This window comes from Centroberyx gerrardi, chromosome 21, assembly GCF_048128805.1.
Source record: "Centroberyx gerrardi isolate f3 chromosome 21, fCenGer3.hap1.cur.20231027, whole genome shotgun sequence".
Classification (NCBI taxonomy): domain Eukaryota; kingdom Metazoa; phylum Chordata; class Actinopteri; order Beryciformes; family Berycidae; genus Centroberyx; species Centroberyx gerrardi.
The window spans coordinates 9,784,199-9,804,429 of NC_136017.1; the positions used below are offsets into that span (position 1 = coordinate 9,784,199).

General features: G+C 40.4%; 1 protein-coding gene across 1 annotated transcript in view; it reads right to left on the minus strand.

The window, feature by feature from the left end:
- Nucleotides 1-19,452: 19,452 nt before the first annotated feature.
- Nucleotides 19,453-20,231, minus strand: part of LOC139917694 (cilia and flagella-associated protein 47-like) — a 59,559-nt gene continuing 58,780 nt past the window's right edge. The window contains exon 67 of the mRNA XM_078290972.1: nt 19,453-20,081. Within this exon, the coding sequence (XP_078147098.1) occupies nt 19,890-20,081 (192 nt within the window). The 3' untranslated portion in view covers nt 19,453-19,889. The remainder of the gene's footprint in view (nt 20,082-20,231) is intronic.

A 20,231-nucleotide genomic window follows, 5' to 3' on the forward strand; every position in this document is an offset into this window, starting at 1 on the left:
AAATGTTATTTTTCTTAGTACAAACGAAAATTTCTGACAATGTGAGATAATTCCACTTGTTTCCAATGAAATTTCACTTGGTTTGGGTATTTTGCTTGTCAGGACAGAAAATAACCCGATTCAGAAAAAAAACCTTGAATCAAGTAGATGTGCATTGGAAACACCATGACATAATCCCACCCCAGTGACATGTGTTTTCACTTGTTTTAAGAAACATGGGATTTTAAGACAAAATACCAGAGTTAAATGGACATTTTCTGCAGTGAAGGGAGAACCACAGTGAGCGAGACAAAGATAGGGAGGGAAAAACAGAGCGAGGGGGGCAGGAGAAGGTGGGAGGAAGATGAAGGAATATTATTGTTTCCTTTGCATACTAATGACAGAGGCAGAGAGATGAGAAAGAGAGAGAGAGAGGGAGAGAGAGAGAGGGGGGGGGGGGAGGGAGGGAGAGAGAGAGGGGGAGAAGGGGAAGAAAGGAGAGGTGAGCAGGTTTTGGGAGGCAGACCCATCCATCTATTTATTCAGCTGGAAAGAAAAGAGGGATGGAGAGACGGATGGAGAGAAAGATGGCCTTGTTTACTCTGCATCAGGGCAATAATGAGTGATGATGAGAGAGAGAGAGGGAGAGAGAGAGAGAGAGGGAGAGGAGGGAGGGGAAGAAAAACCAGAGAGAGCAGGGAAGAAGAGAGAGGAGGGGAAACAAATAGAGAGAGATGGAGGGAGCTGACACAGAGATCCTAGAGTGGTGGAAATGTTGTTTTTCTGACCCCAATACTTTGATAGAGGTCTTAATGAATAGACTTACTGTAGGTCCACATTAGTTATTCATAGCCCCACAATAAAATCCGCACCATGTACCTCTGTAGCATCTGGGAGACACATTATTCATTATAAAACATAATCTTTGGACTCCTAAAACATTTGCTTTTATCTAACGAAGTCATGCTGTAATGCTAGCAAACGGTGGTAATTTACTTTGGAGGCACAGTATTGCTATTATTGTTATTGAATAATAAATGAAAGACATGTCAAAGATTCTGGTCCTAGTAAAAGGGCCCAGTAAAAGCCATTAAAGGCAGAGGGTAATGAAATTTATTTATTCTATTATAGGATGCTCATTTTGTCTTGACTTCTTGGTATCTCTCTAATATGATTCTTCTCTGTAGCTTCAGGCCCTTCCTTCCCTCCCCATGAGAGGAAATTAAACATAAATCAAACACTTAAAAAGACACGCAATATATGTAAGACTCAGTAACCAGTGTAAAAGGGATGGAGAGGCTGCTGTAATTCTGTTAAATCACTTTCTCAATCACATAGACTACATACGCATTTATGAGAAGCAGCAATGCAACTCTATCCAGAGCATTTTTAATTTGGGACTTCGCTTTCGTTCCTTTATTGACACACTGCTGAAGAATAATGAACATCTAAGTTTTATTTATTTTCTTCATTAAGTGACAGATACAATTTACTCTCTGGCTTCATTAGCTCAGTGGAGTTGTACATGTGGTGTTCTGCTGATTTTAGTCTTTTTGGTCACATTCAAACATATTCAGTGGGTTTTCCTGAGGAGTTTTCATTGTGCTTTTCCCCCAGAATGTGTCAAATCCACAAGCTGAATAAAGACCTCACCTTGGTTTCCTAACTGGCAAGAGAGAAAGCTTTTGGCCAATTTGTACTGTAGGACAGGTAATGACTGCAAACCAGGAATAAAAAGCTAAGAAAAGTAGTTAGACTTTACTTTGTACTTTCACATACATTTCTTAGAAGAGCACTTTGCATTGATTTTAGGCCAGAAATCCCAAATGATGGTAAAATGTACAAAAATTCAAAGGGGTTGAATCAGTTTTATAGCCACTGTAACCCTTTAAGTCTGTGTTTCTTAACTATGGGTCAGAGGCCTCACTAAACCATCCAGTCAGTAGAAGCAACATGACACTTTACCAGTCCACAGGATCTACAATATCCCAACCTCACCATCAAACACAACAACAATAAAAACCAAAACCAAATCAACAATCAGAGAATAATCAGATGGCTTATATATATACGGCCTGCTCAGCTGTTCAGAAACCACACTTGATCAGCAAGCAATATACTGCATACACCAATAGCTACCCACTTCTGCTACAGCCATGCCATCATATGATTACATTTGTGTTTTTATCTTAGTTATGAGATAGATTTCCATACTTTCAACCCCCGCTGGTGCCTGGTCTTATCATTCAGAGTGACTGGCGGCTCTTCGATGGCTTTGGAAGCAGTTTTTATGGTCTTACCACTAATCCCTTCTCAGGATGTGTCACCCACGTCCACAGCACCCAACTTCCATAGGGTGCACTGGTAGAGTTAGCGGGTTTGCTTCCCACTGGGCCCACTGTTGCTAAAAATGTACGCATGGTACTGTACTGTAAGGTGCTTTGGATTAAAGCACTAAAGAAATGGCATATGTTAAATGGCATATGATATATTACAAAAGCCCAGAGTTGCAAATAATTTTCCACTGAAAAACACACCGAACCCAAGCAATGTAGCGAGAGTTTAGTTTCCCTTCAGTCTGAGTGTATCCTTTCTTTTCTGTAGGTGCTGAAGAAGTTCACTCGATCCACGCCTTCCCCAGGACCTGCGAAGACAGAGGGGTGGAGCGGGTGAAGGACGGTAGAGAGAGGAGAGTGTTTTATTTTCAGATAAGTTCATCTTTCATCTTCAAAAGGAGCTGGACAAAAACACAATGTCTGTGTTCTACATAAAATCTGTGCCCTACAATCCTCTGGAGAATTGCTCATGATTTTAAGGAATAAGTGTCGCCATCCTTGTAAACAGAAACACACTAATGGTTGCAAAAAAAAAACACAGGCCAAGGAGTTCTCCTACATCATGACAGTAGACCTCCCTCCAATCAGGAAAGTGGAGGTGTTGGGTGTAACCAAACTGTGTCTTATTATTTGGCTAGAATTTCATATATCAGCATCTGAACCACATCAGTCCCGGCTGGTCGTAAATAAAATAACGTACAGCCGAAGCAATTGTTTCTATTAGTTCTTGCTTGGTGCGGGAACTCTGGCCTCCTAAGGTAAAAGACAGGCAGATGAGACTGAGTTCTAACCTGTCAAACAGATGAAGTGAAGGTGATCATCGCAGGAATGATCCCCCCACATGAAGCGGTTCCCAGCGGCCATGCCGCCACACGGACTGCTGTTTTGCCAAATGGTGGAGCCTTCCTCCCACCGGCTGTAGTTCATGGCATCACCAGACATCCAGAACCACTTGTCACCCATCAGGTACCTACCAAAACCGATACCTGGACATTACCTGAAGGGATGCTTTGACATTTGAAATTTTAGTGTGTAATTTATGAAAAAGTGGTTCATTTCATTTTTGCCTTCTGGGCCAGTAAAAACATACCAAGTAGAAACAAAAATCTCAACTTCGAACCCTGAAAACGACTAGAATTCACAATGTCAAAATATCCTTCTAATAACAATTGAACAATTATTTAATGCCTAGGTATTAAGGATAACTATATTTTTCCATGAGTTAGAGAGTGGTGACAGCTCCATTTCTCAGCTTTGTGTGGTGGATATGCTACTCCGATATTTAGGTCACAGACTGTGGTTTTAAGGTGTTGGCTGAATGCAGTTTCACCCACAAATGTTTCACCCACACGTCCCTTTGACAGCACCCATGGCACAAATAAACATGTTGTGAAGTGTAAAGGAAATTCCGAGGTGGTTCATTAGGCTAGATAAACACACGCCGGCCGTCCAAACACCGAGATGTGGAGCTGTTGCATGTTATTTCAGACTTTTGAAAGATTCAATTCCCAAGGACGTGAGCTGTGCTTCAAGCATGCAATCAGGAGCCAACAGCTGTTTCTGCGTGAAACCTTAGCCAAGGATAGATGGGTAAATGAATGAATGAAGAGTTGGTGCCTGTTTTGTGCAATCGTCAATTTGGCAAGGTGTAAATGGTGTACATAATACCATCCAACAAAGTAGTAATGTCAACAAAATGTGGGATTCGGGTCTAGATTGCAGTAGTAATACGCAGTGGAAAATGGAGAATGTAGCAGCTATTCACTGCCTTCCCATGGAGTGGCAAGTCCTTCCAACCAATATGGCACTTTGTCACAATCAGAGCTTATTGACTGTGACTTTTGTTTGATTATAATCGCCTCTTTAATGACCTGTTGTTAGCCTACCAGATGGTTAAGTGGGGGTGCAATGGTGTTATAAATGGCACAGATATCAAACTAGTGAGAGTGAAGTATCCTTGAGAATGGAAGAAATCCTGCACTCGCAACACAGTGGGCTCAAATCTGGTTTGGGAATTATGAAGACTGCAAGTCCTCTTCCCTCTCTCTCCTATCTTTGTCCCCTACAATGAAATCATGGCTACGGATACGTCTCTTCCTATTTATTGCTATAACTCAGACACTGCTGAGCAGATTTTGATGAAACTTGGGGAAATGATGCATCTCACCACTGCGTTGTGACATATTCAAAATGACACTGATTAGCTTAAGGGGGGCGCTGCAATTATCGGTCAAAACAAGGTGACATATTTGTTACTGATTGGCCCAGAGGGGATCTGCTGTGCTAACTGTCTCTCTCTCCACTGTGTTCTAGGTTGTATGATGATGGCTAGATTTTACTAGATATTGTGATTAAAATAATTATTGTCAATATGGGGAACAAAATTATTTTATTGCACTTTTTAATGTTATATCAAAATCGGACTATTTTCAGCTACATTGGGTGCAACAAATGAAAGTCTGAATGTGTGTAACTGTGTGAATGTGAAACAGGGTGTTGCTGAAACGGATCAATACAGGTTAAAAACAACAACACACTATTAATTGTGCATTAGACAAAAGAGTACCTGCGCAGTCCCAGCCAGAGGTGGTTGGTGAGCAGGAAGGAGGGGTCGCTCAGCAACTCCTCCACCTCCTCCTGCTCCTCTTGGCTGCGCAGGCTGAGCAGGTCCCAGTAGAAATCCCTGCAGTAGAACAGGGCATCCGACCAGCACAGCCTCTTCCCCACCACCGTCACGTTCCTCCCCGCCACCACCGCACTGATGGAGGGCGGAGGGGGGATGAATTCTGGATATGAGGGGAAGAGAATATTTGGTTTGGTGGCCATTGGGTCCCAATTGTCTGGTGATGCCACAACAAAGACAGAAAGAGAATGAAGGTGAATGTTTTATGGGGGAACACTGCAATACTTAACACACACACAGACTCCCAATCTCATTTAAGTGACTAGTAATATAACACCTTATTATTTTGAAACAGAAAAACTGCAGCTAATGACTTTTGCACTGCACAGAAACTCCTCTAAAAGCCGTGAGTTGTCGCCGACCTCCAGGAATAGTACGCTGAAATTGTATCTTTCATAATCTCCTGGCCATAGTTAAACCCACTGTTAGGCCACAAGTGTGTGTGTTAAATAACAATAAACAGGAGACTGACCTCAGTAGCTGTGTTGGCAGTATTATTGTGATACCAAATAAAGACCCACAGGCAAGAAAAATACTCATCTCCAGTGTCCTTCCTGCCAAGAGAGTGCTCAGTTGTCACAAATGGGCTTTTAAAAATGCATTATCCTTCTACATTTACATTACGTTTTAGGTATCAGTGCCATTCAACAGTAGAATGAATTTAAATTCTTGTGTTACCAATATTTCAGGCAGCTAATAATAAAGAGCATAAGGGTCAAATGAACAGTTCCCAGACAGTATCCAACCAGCTGGGATTGGGTGTCAACCTAATGTTAAATAGTGTGCAGTTTCAACCAATGTTAAAACAGTGCTGAAAATCCATGCCCATGTCATCGCTTGTGGTAATCTGGAAGATAGTTAGCAATCTGTTCTCCCTCTCTCTTTCTTGTTCTCTTTTTTATTTATTTATTTATTAAGTACTACTTTGAAATCTTTTCAGTCAGTACAAATGCATTGGTAACCATGATATAAAGCCATGGCTGAGCTTCATACTTACTGTATCATCATTGTACACATAATTGTACACAGTCAAGTACACCCTCTCAGATATTATTGCTATTTTGAACCTGTCTTATTAGTGACAAACCTGTACTATAGCTTTCAAGCCTGGTTCAGTTACCATGCCCCAATTCTGTTTAGTGCAAACATGACACTAACCTTACTAACTGAATAACTGTATGTGAAAATGCACGCTACATGGCAATTTCAACATACTACATTCATACAATGTTGAAATCAAAAGGCTGACATGTGTATAGTGTCATGCTATTGTTGTTCCATCACTGGTTAATTATATCATCACATTATGTTGCACAGCATTGTGGGTCATTGTATTTCGCTAACCTCTACTCAATCAAACATGTAGAAACCTGGGATTAATCCTGGGATTCTAATTACAGGCCTGATGTTGGAGAAAAAATTGCCTCCTAACCATATAAATTTCAATATAAACAAGCTAATGTAGAGCAAGACACAGAGCCTGGTGGTATATGAGAGCTAAACATGAAGAGTTTTTATACGCATTTTAGACTTTAGAAGGTTTGTTTATATTTGTAATGCTCATAGGTATTGAAGTAAAACAGACTATTATCTATGTGAATATACCAAAAATGTAAAAGGCTATATACAAATTCTGGATTAGGGCTTTAAAATCAACCACATCCACCCTCTATTGAGTGATATAAAATATATGAGCATGTTTGTGTATCAAAAACTACTTTGAGATACAACGAAAAATGTGAATAGTCGGTCATCACCATGACTTACCTGCGTACACTTCCACCTCGCACAGTGTCAAGAATCGTTTGTCAGGCAGGTAGACGTTGACGAAGCGGCCCTCCATGCCTCCACACTGGAAGGTGCGGGTCTGCCGGCTCGGGATGTGGGAGATGACAGCACACCTGGGAGAGAGGCACAGAGAGAGAGGCACTTAGGGCTATAGGGCATAGCCATCCATCAGCCGAATCACCATAGACTTCTACTGGCTGATGAAATCGCACTACACCCACCGCCTCATCTACACCACAGGAGAGATGGGAGAGGAAGAAGAAGTTTTCAAGGAGTGAAAGTTTAAGCTTTGAAAGTGATCCATTTCACACAGAGTCAAATATTCTATCTGAACTCAACTCTTGTCTCGCACATATCAAATCAAATTCCCCTGAATGCATTTACACCATCACAGTGTACCTTACACAGTTTTCAGCTAGTCTTCACCTAGTAGTCTACACTCTTTTGAAAGATGATAAAAAGCGGGGAGCAGGAGCGAATAGGAGGGTATGTCTGTGATAACGAATCACCCATTTCTACTTGGGGACGGGAACAATTTTTGGATCGCCAAGCATTGTCCTCTCAAGGGTGAAATAATGTTTTTGTAACTGTGTGAGTGGTCAAACTAAGAAAATTGACTTCACAGTTTTTTCCTGTTTTGACAAAAATAGTTTTGGTACAGAGGAGGACTGTATATAATTTAATAGCATTTGTGGGTATATTTTTTATTAGGTTAAACCTAGTCCTTCTAAACCCTAGTCATGACCTTTGACCTTTAAAAAAAAAGTAGTTACAGCTGCATAGGGCAGAATAAAAACCTCTTCCCCCCACTGGCCTAGGATCGAATACTGCCAGAGCTTTATCTACTGCGTCTCCCCTTCCGTCTCCCTCACTACTAACCCACTGAATAAAGAACAAAAAATAGAAAGGGTGAGTGGAGCTCCCACCTCCCAAATCTGCTCTAAAACACTTTAACACTCTTATAAAACACCTATTGGCGATGTACCGTGCATTTCTAGGACCATTTTGTTGTTTGGTGGTGTATTTTTATTATTCCCGTGGACAACTGGCTAAATGTAGACGAGGTGACATCACATGCAGCTACAATGGAATTTGACAGCAGAAAAATTTTCATCTACCTAAAATATCAATGGTAAACGTCAGCTTTTGGTGTCAGTCCCTCAGCATCAAACAGCAAGGGCTTCTTTCTAGACTCAACATTTTGCATCGACATTCAGCAACCATACAGGGAGAAATCCATCACAGAAGAGGCAGAGAGACCAATTTCTTGTGCGACTCTCGCTTTTACTGGTGCGTCTCTCTTTCTGTTACTATGCTATCACTGTGACTATACTGCTATTGCTCTCTCCACCTATACATGTTGAACGCAACAAGTTCAAGAAATTACTAAGTGAAGTAGAAGTAGATGGGGCAGTTTGAGAGCAAGTGGTTACAACAAAAAAGCAAATGACAAAATAACTCCTCGAATGCAGCGGACATAACAGATTTATGTAACAGTGTAAGAATATGTGAGACAGCAACAACAATAATAATAATCTCTTCCAGGATCACCTTGGATTGTTGTTGCCGTTGTTCTCTGCCGAGTTCCCAATGAGGATCTCAGCACCATTGAGCCTTTGGCTGTAATAGACCCTGTTGAGGACCTTGACAGCCGTGACCCGGTACACGCCCGGCAGGAGCACTCTCCACCAGGGGTTGGTCTGATAGGATGTATGGGCGCAGCGTCCGTTGGCAAAGTATGGATTTCTATCCCTATCATTGGCCCTCACAGCAGTACCGCCATAAACTGTTGATGACTGAGATGCCGTTCCACTGGGCGCCACGTTTGGCAGAGAGGCAGCTTAACAGCGAGGGGGGGGGGAAATGTTAGTTGATTAGTTGTTGTCTTGCAGAAACATTATCTCCAGCTTTTAATATGGTAAAGCCACTGATATGGTATTTTACAGTTTATTTGTAAGGTATGTTTTCCTGAAGGGATTGATTGCATGTTGGCTACACATCAGCCAATAAGATAAAACGTTAATGAACACTGTGGGGAAATTGGGCTGTTGCAGCAGCAAATAATAAAAGGATACAGCAAAGAAAAACTGAATACAAATAAGAATAGAGAAAATGGGAGATGTAAACACAGCCAACTGACATAGCCAACACTAGAACATACAGTATTAAGTAGAAATGTATGAATGAAAGTATGAATTACATTATTAAGAGGGTGAGAAAAATAGTAACAGTTACTGAGAAGTATGTGTAGTAAGAAATAATTGAAAATGATAAAAAATAAAAATCTATCTATGTGGAGATCCTTGATAAACTGATAAGCTGATATTGTATCCAAAATGCTGTCATGAACTGGGGAAAAACAAACACAGAAACTACTATATTTATGACTGCAGGCCCAAGGCAAATCATTTAAAATGGAATGTAAAATGTCAAAATTGCATATATGTCATGAATGTTAGTTATCTCTATTACTGTAAAGCTGACTGTTTTTTGGAGATGCATGATTTTTGCAAGATGCTGGAGTCTAAATATATTGAGAAGAAAAGAGGAGTCAGGTGGCTCTTACCCGTGGAGACTGAGAAGAGCCATAAGTGGAAGACAACACCTGTTATATGAAAAGATGAGTCTGTCAGAAACATACAGTCCCCCTTCCTGCATTACTACAGTCCCAGAGAGCCATGCTGCCTACCATGTGCATGGAACGTCACAGATTTAAATCCATGTCATGACCTTTGCTTCATGTCATCCCGCTGTTACTGTATATACTATCTAATAAAACAGAAATGTCATAAAAAGGACAATAATCTTCAAGTAAAGCTCCACATGTGCTCTCACAAAACCTCTTGGCTGGGTTTTTCCAAGGGAACGCATCTTCAGCAGCAAAAAACGAACATTTGATGACTGACATGAGCACAACTAGCCTATTTTTTATATGTCAAAGTGACTTTGTGCCAACAGCGTCTTCTTTCTGAGTCCCAATGACAAAAGAAGGAAGAAAAAAATAATGCTCTATATTGTAAGTTTAGAAACCCCATCTGCAGAATAGGTAGATCGCCCCAGGATCCCCGGCTTTGGTGCCAGATGTGACTCAGAGTTACTTTTTTTTTTTACCAAGGGATTTGATTTGGTACACAGCAAATTTTCAAGTGTTAATAAGTTTTCAGTGACAATTATTTAGAGTAGACAAGTGTTGATTGGAGCGTTGTTTGTCCACTCATAGAGCTGATATGGCTTTGAGGCAGCTGTTCAAAACTATAAAAAAGTGTTACATAAATTGTGATGGATGTGTATCTCACACATTTTGCAAGAAGCACAAGTGGAAATGTACTAGCATGTTGATTAAGGATGTTTTTCACAGATTACAAATATACACAGAGACAACAATGTTTTCATTCCAGTACAAAAGTCCATATGGAGCCAGGAAGGCAGCTAGGAGGTTACCAGAAGAAATCACATCGGCCCAATTCTGACATCACATGCCACCTGTTACCTGTTAGTTTCAGAACTGACTGTGTAACCTTGTTATTTGTGTGGTTTTGAAGAACTTTGTAAACTTTGTAAGACAAATAAAAAATTAAATAACTGAAGTAAGAGTTGAGGGACTGCTCAATTCTAACTTTGATAATTAAGGTATATGGATAAAAAGTGTACCTACCAATTAAATTCCACATGAATTGGCTGGACCTCATGGCTCTAAAGTAGTGAAGAACAGACAGCAACACATTAAAAAACAAGTCTCTCATGTGGGTCTATGAATTTAAAAATAGCTACCAACAGCAGTAGTCTAGTCTAGGATATATAACACCAATGATCCATCAACAGATTAATTAAAAAACAAGATTTTGGCACCATGGATTATTGGTTATTTCTAAAATGGTCCCACTTACTTTATAGAAGATGAATGAAATATGTAATAGAACATCAATAGTTCAGTATCAATCAACAACCGGATCAGACCCAAAAATCTTGCATCACTTGGGCCCAGACTCACAGGTATGTAAGCTATGCCAACCTTTTTTCTGGGAAGTTTGAGAGGTTTCATTCCAAAATGACATACATCCATTTTAGAAAAAATGATAGAAACTGATCTTAAAACAACACAAAGTATTCTATCCTCAAAAACAAAACATTGTGTAACAAAGGCCTTAAAGTGACAGCAATATGCTTTAAATTCACACCAGCAATCAGTGCAAATGTCAATTTTGTAAATGGGTGATATCGCATTTTGGCATGAAATCAACCTCCAACCTACTCGCCTTTAAGCCACATCACTCAAATGTAATGCCATGCTCTACCCATTGAGCAAGAAAGAAAGAAAGAATGAAAGAGAGACAGAGAGAGAGAGAGAGAGAGAGAGAGAGAGAGAGAGAGAGAGAGAGAGATATGCCACCTTGGAATCAGGAGACTCTTGATGCACTTCTCAAGGACAGACATAACTACAGATAAAATTGTCGTATTGTGAAGGTTCAATTTTAATATGCACTCAGTCAGACAGGCTACTGCAAATTGAAAACTTTCATAAGGACAAAACCCAATAAATAGTGAGTGAATAGGCAGGACTTGATGTCTCTTTAATCAAAAGCAGATTGGAAAATACTTGAACACTATCATCTGACACTAGCTTCTGAAAATCAGAATATAAACACACCAGTGTATGCTAAAGGTCAAGTAAACGCAAGTAACTGAAAGCAATCATTAGTATCATTAATATGTTCCTGAGTTAAAGTGATCCAATGGATTGCATTAACATTTTGAAAACCGAACCAGTCTTGGCAAGAAGTCAGAAGAAGGATTTGATTTGCTCTGCACTCTCAATACTGAGAGTTTAGTGGTCAAATTCAAATGAATGCAAATATATTGCAACTTAGTCTTTAACTGCAACTAAATCTTTAACTGCCAGTACATGTATGTAGAGCAACTTATCCCAGAGCGCTTTATCTATTTATTTTGGTAAAAAAATCATTACTTATAGGTTGCCATTCAATATCTTGTATATTCAGTAAGTCAGCTACAGTACTATACAAACTATCACAATGTGTTTTCATTTTATGCTATCAATAATAATTTCGTAATTGAAAATAAAGAAGCCATATCCAGTTAAAAGAATATTATAACTAAAAAAAATGGACTGAATTTGTTGTTTTTTTAACTTATAAATTATGGTGTTTAATTGAATAGATGCAGCTTCTTTTTTCAGTTATAATAAACTATAGCATATATAATGTTCTTCTAATTGGATTAAAATTTTACTTTCAGCTGCAACTGTTCTGACTCTGGTTTGGGTTTGTGAGAAGAAAAATATGACTTGGTTTGGTATTTGAACATGGCCAAATATCAACTTCACATGAGAGAAACACAGAGCCGTATTGATATCATCTATCCATGCAGAGAGCCAAAATACAACACAGATATGCAGATTCATGGTGAACATGTTTTTGTTGTATTTCTCAACATCAGATTCATACTTTCAATGATCTGTCTCTGGCTTCCATTCCTAAGACTACTATAGATGTAATTTTAACATTCATTAATAGAAGTACGTATTATTTTTACCCTGATCTGGATAAGCAGCAAGATAATGGATGGATTGTATTATGAGTAGATCTAACCCAGAGTGAAATTCAATGCCTGTGTTATGTAACGTAGTCAATATAATAATTAATGGGGTTTGATGGGGCGTGTCTGTCATTTGGAAACCATGAGAATGAGATGAATGAGAGTTTTTAGCTCAGTCAACTAAATTCAAATCCGCAATTTAGATTAGGGCCGCCCCACATCGCCAGATTAACAGCCTACCAAAGGTGTTTTATACCAAAGAGGTAACTAACAACTTTAAAAACCAATGTGGAGTGCTTGGGTATGAAATCCTAAAATGGGAGGACTTCACTCAACTCTGACTTGCAGCCTTTATTAGAGTAGATCACACAAAACTCTTTAAAAATATGACTAGATACAAAACATGAGATTTAATGGACATGCATTTTAATCAAATACGTAACTGTCTATTCTTTTTTTTTTTCCAATAATCTGATTTCAGTCTGGCTTTCAAACAATGTGAAAATCATACTCACAAGCAGTGTCTGCAGGTCTTTGTCCTCAGCGCGCTCCCACTGAACTCTGAGCGTCAAAATCCATGACGACGGATTGACTTGAAACCCCGTCTTACCATTTGTGTTAAGAAACTCTTGTGGTGCAAGAGGCATGTAAATCACCTCAGGTTATTTGAATTTCATACATCAAACCCAGGATGTAGCTCATTTACAAATCAAAGGCTTCCTCACCTTGAGGGCATGCCGGTTCCTCCGGTGTCCCATCTTCCCCGTCTCTCTTAACCACGCTGTCCAACAAAGCACTCGTTACAGTTGTTAACATGTACACCAATAGCCCTTCACACAACTACTCCATTTGTTTATAATACTCCTGATAAGCTCTTGCTCTGATGAGGAGAAACCCCAATAATAATGATGTGATATTTCATTGACCGCTGGAGGGAAATTCTCTTTTCCTTTACCCACCTGCACAGGGAGGTCAAAGGTCGGGGTCAGCTACAAAACAACACACCTGAGGCTGGCAGGGATTCAGTGTCTTGCTCAAGGACACTTCAGCAGGGCAGAGGCTTGCTGACACAGGGATTTGAACCCGGATCCTCCAGATTAAGGACACTCCCCCTGCTCACTAGACCACCCTGCTGCACAGACAAGACAGCTGACAACAACCACAACACAGAGGAATTCATACTCCTTTTCCAGTTTACTACTGATCTGTGTGGTTTGTGTAAGCTAGTTTCCATGGTAATATCCAGAATAATCTGTTGAGTCACTGTATATATTCATGTTCACATTATGAAGGTGCATAACACAGCTTATTGTGTGTGAGATTTTAAATAGGATATGAGCTAGTTTACAGTTTAGTTTTAACGCTCTCATTATGCAGGACTTTGGAAACATTACTGTTCTAGTTTAGTAATATCACATTTTTGCACAGACACTACTTGTGATTTAACACTTGAAGGGGATTTTTGATCTTTTTTATCCAATCTATTCATTGATTTGTAATTATTGGAAACAGAAGGGCTTACAATAACCAACACATGACATGCTGTGAGTTTGTGTTGTTGTTCTTTATTAAAATTCTAGCTCTTGCTATTGTTAATTAGATATTTTTGCAATTAGACAATGAATGAGCATTATAGGGTGTTTTAAGTGTGGCTCTTGGCGCGCGTCAATAATGAGCACGGTGATTCTTCAAGAGAGAAATGGCCCTCTAGAGGGTCCTTAACAAAATGAATAATGGTTTAAATTCCCCATGATTTCATTTGCCAACAAGTTAACATGATGAGAGAGTGTATATGAGTGCGTGTTCATCTCTCATGAACTGATTATACTGATTCCATCGCTTCGCACTCTCCACTTTTACCTCCACACTTATGATATACACATTATATCAGAGCAATGAAAGAAATCTTTACAGATGTAGGCTTATCACATGTCTATTTGGACATCATTTACATTTATAGTTCTCATAACTTGTTTGCATGAGCAGTCAACCACCAACACTGGCTGCAAGTACTAATCGTTATGTCACTCACGTACTTTCCTTCAACTCTGGAATGGCTTTTTCAAGAGGCAGTTTTTCCTATTTGCACTTATTGATGAAGAAGAATGGAAAAAGGGGCTTAATACTGGATGTGCGTACTCACTCCAGGGGGCAGATGATGTTGGCATTTTGCCTGATGACTGGCATTACTTTAAAGTATAGGTCTTCAGTGGGAAATATATAACAACCTCTTCTTTAGTCTCCTCTTTAAATGGACTTTAACTGCCTCTGCTAGCCACAAAGTCATAGCCATTGACATTCACTGATGTGCATGACACACATGCCCCTGCTGTGTTTGGAGCCGAGGCATTATGGCCTGTTGTGTGTATATATATGTGTGTGTGTGTGTGTGTGTGTGTGTGGGGGTGTGTGTGTGTGTGTGTGTGAGTGCACTGCAAGAAATGAACGGCTTGGCAGGGGACTTTAAGTCAAGAATTTTTTAAGTCACGTTATTTTACAAAGCAACCCATAATCTTTGCTACTTTCGAGAAATTTCCAGTTGGCTCTTGAATAAAAGAAAATTGATTGTGGACAATTTCTCTTATGATTGATCTCTTAAAGCAGCTCGCATTATCATGAGCTACATACAACTTTTTTAAACAAGCTTGAAAGTGCCCCTCGGCGAGGTAAGACAATTTCACTTTAAATGCCTTGAAACAAGCCTGAAAAAAAAAAAGACACAATCCCTTGCTAAGTTTGTCATTTTTTCTTTTGTCTGTGTGATGATGGGTTATTATGTTGGTTCATTAGCATATTTCATATCCTGCTGCCTAGCGCTTCCAGCTCTCTATCTGTCTCCATCGGTGGCAGAGACAAGACACAGGTGCCGGATGCTTGCCGAGGATAACTTCATGAAGGAGGCATACACAACACACACACACACACACTCATGCACAAACAGACACTTTGCACAAACACACTGGCTCATCATTTACCAAGATGTGCACACACACAATCATCAGTCAGAGTAACAGCTTCCCAATGTGTAATATCACATTCAAATGAAACTACACACCAGTGCGTCATACACTCAGATATGCATGCACACAACAGTCTGTTGCAAAGTCATCAGCTGCTTCACAATGTGTCATACAGCATTCAAATGAAACCACACACACACACACACACACGCTTCTCTTCACACACATACTGGTTTGTCAAACACTCGGATGTACACAGAGTGATGAATCCTACAATCGTCAGCTGCATGAAATATGTAACACAAATGTCTGATATGCACACACACACACACTGAGCGATGATATTCCATGTGTCAGGGATAAAGAGAGTGGAGTTTTCGGGGGGAGAGGATGAAAGCAGAGTTGAGCCGCTTGTTCTTTCTCCCTGTCTCCTCCGTCACGTTCACCGGGGGAGTTTTGATACGTGCACACACATGCACACACACACTCGGAGGCATGGGCGTGGACACACACACACGCACACACACACACTGTTCGCGGAGATGTGCCGCAGCAATAATTAGATTCCACTTCAAAGAACTACACAGTTGTTTCGGTGGGAGACGAGGCTGATGCGTGATTGGCTACTCAAACTAACAGGTGAGGGATTCTGGGTTCTCCAGAAAACCGGACCATTCTCCTCTGCTGTAATACTGCAGGATGGGCTGTGCAGCTGTGTATCACTGTGTGTGTGTGTGTGTGTGTGTGTGTATGTGTGTATTTGACAGATGGAGAAGTCAGTTAAATTTACTCCTCTGGTAGAAATACTATCCTCCATCAATTTGTATGCAAGCCTTTATCATGCTGGTAAGCATAGGAGTGGGAAGAAATGTGACGGGAAGAGTTAGCCTGTCCTAACTTGAATGGTGTGAGTGTGTGTGGGGTTGAGGAGTAACAGATTACATTAAATGGTGAAAAGACTGGATAGTTTTAAAATCAGTGATGTGTTGTAGTACTTAAAGCCATGTGTGAAGGGGGAAAATGTTTATGAGGTTGTAGAAATACATTTAAGTTTTACCCATCTTGATATAATGCTTTATCATGGCTGTAGAATGGGAAACCAATAGGAACTTAGTATTAGCATGAAGAGGACAGTATATGCTCAGCCCTATATACTGTTTATTTATTGTATTGCTACCTGGTTATTCCCCATACCCCATGAATGAAGTTTGACAGAATATCAGTTTAAGTCGGTAATTGGACATCTATTAGATTACATATTAAAGCAAACGTCGCAGCTCTGTGTGTGTGTGTGTGTGTGTGTGTGTGTGTGTGTGAGTGTTATTGAGAATGGCTGATACAATTATGTTGTGACGATGGATATTTGACTAAATGACAACATTTGATGGAACAATCTCTTCCTCTTACATTCTATCTTCACCCGCTCTCTCTCACACACACACGTTTCCCTCTTCCCTTCTACTGGCAGGCTGTCAAATAATTTTGTGCGCATTTCAGGGAGAAACAGCCCCTGCTTAATTACTGCCATGCTAATTGAATCCCAGTGTGAGTGATGTATGGGGATAGGACTCTCTGTGACAGAATGAAAATGAAATGGTATTAAGCAGCCAAGTAGATAATCCATTTAGGAATGTCTGGGAAACGAGCAGGATTAGTTAATGCAGCGCCATATGGCTCGCCTGTCAGACGGCATCAAAGTTCTTTGAAATCTAAAATGTTTTTTTTTAAACTTAAGTTCTTAAGTCGCTGACAAACTAAGCAAACCAGCCCCAGGCAAATCAAAACATGTTGTCAGTCCATTGTGCCCAGATTAGTCAAATTCAATGTGTTTAGGATGAGTTGACGTTACATATATTACCCACGCCTCTGTCAGATATACCCAGTGGAAAAGTCCTGGACTTAACACAGAAGAACCATCTGAATACAAAACAGTGTTTGAGGAATTCTTTTGCACTTTTTTATTTTAGCCTGTTATTTTTATTCGCCTGACACTTGAGACGTTATATATAGGGGAAAAGTTTCTGTATTGACACTTCTGTTGACTGCTAACTGATACATAGTGTAATCTAGGCATCCATAATTAAAAGCTATAGGGATTGCTGGCCACAAGCTAGTTCATTCACATCTTCAACAGCGGGATTCAATTGAAATCTTCTATCCCAGTGTGTCTGTACAGACCAACACCAACCATTCAACCATACAGAAAGCACGTAGGCAGCCTTAGCAGGAGCGGGGTAATCCCTCTTCAGCAAGAATTTCCCTTACTAGATGGACACAATATTTTGCTCTCTCTCTGCCACTGAAAACTGTTGTTTTCAATGTTATGAAAAGCAGAATTCAGACAAAATGTTCAGAGAAGTCTGAGGGTCTTAATTCCTATAGAGGTCACTGGATGTGCCTCGCTTGGCTCGGTGTGGTGTGCCGGCACTTCGGCAGCTTGTAATCATGATTTCATTATCACGAGTCTGACTTCGGCGTGATCTCCTGTAACCGCAGGCAACATAACAGACCCTCGACCAATTACTGTTGGCTTGGCTCATCTGTTGCTGGGGTAACGCGCCCGCTGAGGAAGGCAAGGAGGGGAGCTCATTTCCGCAGGTAATCTATCGGCAGAAATCAACAGCTACAAAAACACACACACACACACACACATACAGTACGTACACACACATTGTCAGGCAGGAGTACAGACAGGCTGTACACTCACACCTACACACCCTCTCCTGATTTCTCTCAGTCATGATATGCAAAATACATGCAAAGAGTGTCTCTTCCCTTCATCCTCCACCTACCCCCCACCCCACCCCCTTCACTGCCCACTTCATCTACTGCTCCCATCTTTCCTCGCCTTCGACTTCCCTCTGTTGCTTTCGTTCCATCTTCTCTCTCTCCCTCCATCCCTTGCTCTCTGCTATCTTTCCCTTCCGCTCTCTCTCCATCTTCTATCTTTCCCTCCCTTCCTCTATCCTTTCCTCTCTTCCCATCTCCTCTCCTCTCCTCTCCCTCCCTCCCTCACTCCATTCTTGCCCCAGCGGGCTGCAGATGGTGCTTAATGGAGGCATAACTGAGCGTAACTGCCTCGTGAATAATTCCACAGGCACAAGGTGAGCTATAGGGCAGCTCCATACGTGGATGGGACTCACACTAACACACACACACACACACAGCAATACACAGAAAGGTAGGCACACACATATGTTTCCATCCAACTACTAACCTAATTTTACACAAACTTTTGAAATGTTGCACGTAATAAAAGGCATGTGTTTCCATTCCAACTGTATAGAAGTGAATAAAGAGCAAAAATGGAAAGGCTGCATTATTATTTATTCCACAAATCCGTTTCCATTGCTATCGCCTCATTTCTTTAGGAACAACATTTTTCACCATTTTCACCTCAATCAAGCGTAAAATGCTTTTTGAAATATTGAGGAAATTCTGCTGAAATTTGATGTTTTTATTTAGCCAATTTAATTCGATTAATCAAAATTTACATAAAAATACTTGGTTGGAAAAGCAGCCATGAAGATGCACATAATATGCAGCCAGACAGGCGCGGGCTCCGTCTCTCTAGAGTGTACACGTGCACTCACACAGGCCCACAGGCTGCACACACCGTACTGTAAGGCTCATGTGGTTTGATTTATTAATTGAAAGCTACTGAGGTTTTTCAGAAAGGTGACTGTATATTTCAAGGTTGTTCTGGTTAATATCGTCTGCACTGGGAATATCACTGGACCAGCAGTTTGGGGTGGAATTGATTTCAGGCTGGGCTATCTGCTCTTTAATAGAGGATCATAGGGGAAGGGATGAGAAAAACAAGGTTGGTAACATTTCAGTTGAAGTGAATTTAGAGGAAAAATAAACAAATCATAACAGTTACTAGCATATATGGCTATATATATATGCTTTGTAATGTGTTACGACATGTATGATGATGCATTATGATTCTGGTGTTACTGGAATGACAGGTATCATTATTAGTTATATAGAGTTTTGGCACATTGTGTATCTTATAGTATATTATGTTCTGATTATAGTGATTATAATACACTCGTAATTTGTGTTTGATGTGCTAGTGATGCCTTTGGTATCCTGTGAGTGAAGTACAGAGTTAAAGTTTATTACAATAAGTGATAAATTCACATGGATAAACAGGGATTTCCAATAAAAGCATTTGGGTCACAAGGACTGGACAACAAATGTGAGTTTGAAAAAAATATCTTAACAATTTCAATTTTATTCTGCTAAATTTCCTTCACTGGGGCTCCTGCCACAATATAGGGAAAAAAATCTGTGTATTGGCAGAAAAACAGCTCATTAGAACTGTTGATGAGAAATGCTAACAAGGCTAATGAGCCATTTGCAGGGAAACAAAAAGGACAAATGGTGAAACCCATCGGCATCAATGTGGCAAGTGCCTGTGGAAATAAGAGAATACATTTCCAAATAGAAAGATATTGCTTTAAGTAAGTGAGGGTGACATTGCAGGGTAAATGTTGCTGGGTAAAAGCTAATGTGGCTGTGACTCAAATGTAAAAACAGGGGAAAAGCTCCTGAGCTGTATGAGTGAGTGAAAATGTTTTTTTATCTGCGGACTTTGAGAGGCGATGAGTTAGCCAGAGCAGGAAGCCGAAGGTTCTGGGCCACAAAGTTCCGCTGGCCTTCATTGGCTGGACAGAGAACAGAAGCGCTCCCATTGGAGGATGTGGTGCAGTGGGGCGGGGAGTAAGGGGAGGTCCTCCCTCTCACCTCATAGGTCCACTGCATGTCTGCCGCCTGGAATAGAGGTCAGCTGTCAATCACGCAACTTTGATCATTGTCTGTACATGTTTCTGTGTTGCTGTGCGTGTTACAGCATGCATGCACAGGTGTATGGGTGATGTAAGAATGTAAGTATTGCAACCACAAATAGAAACCACCAATAGA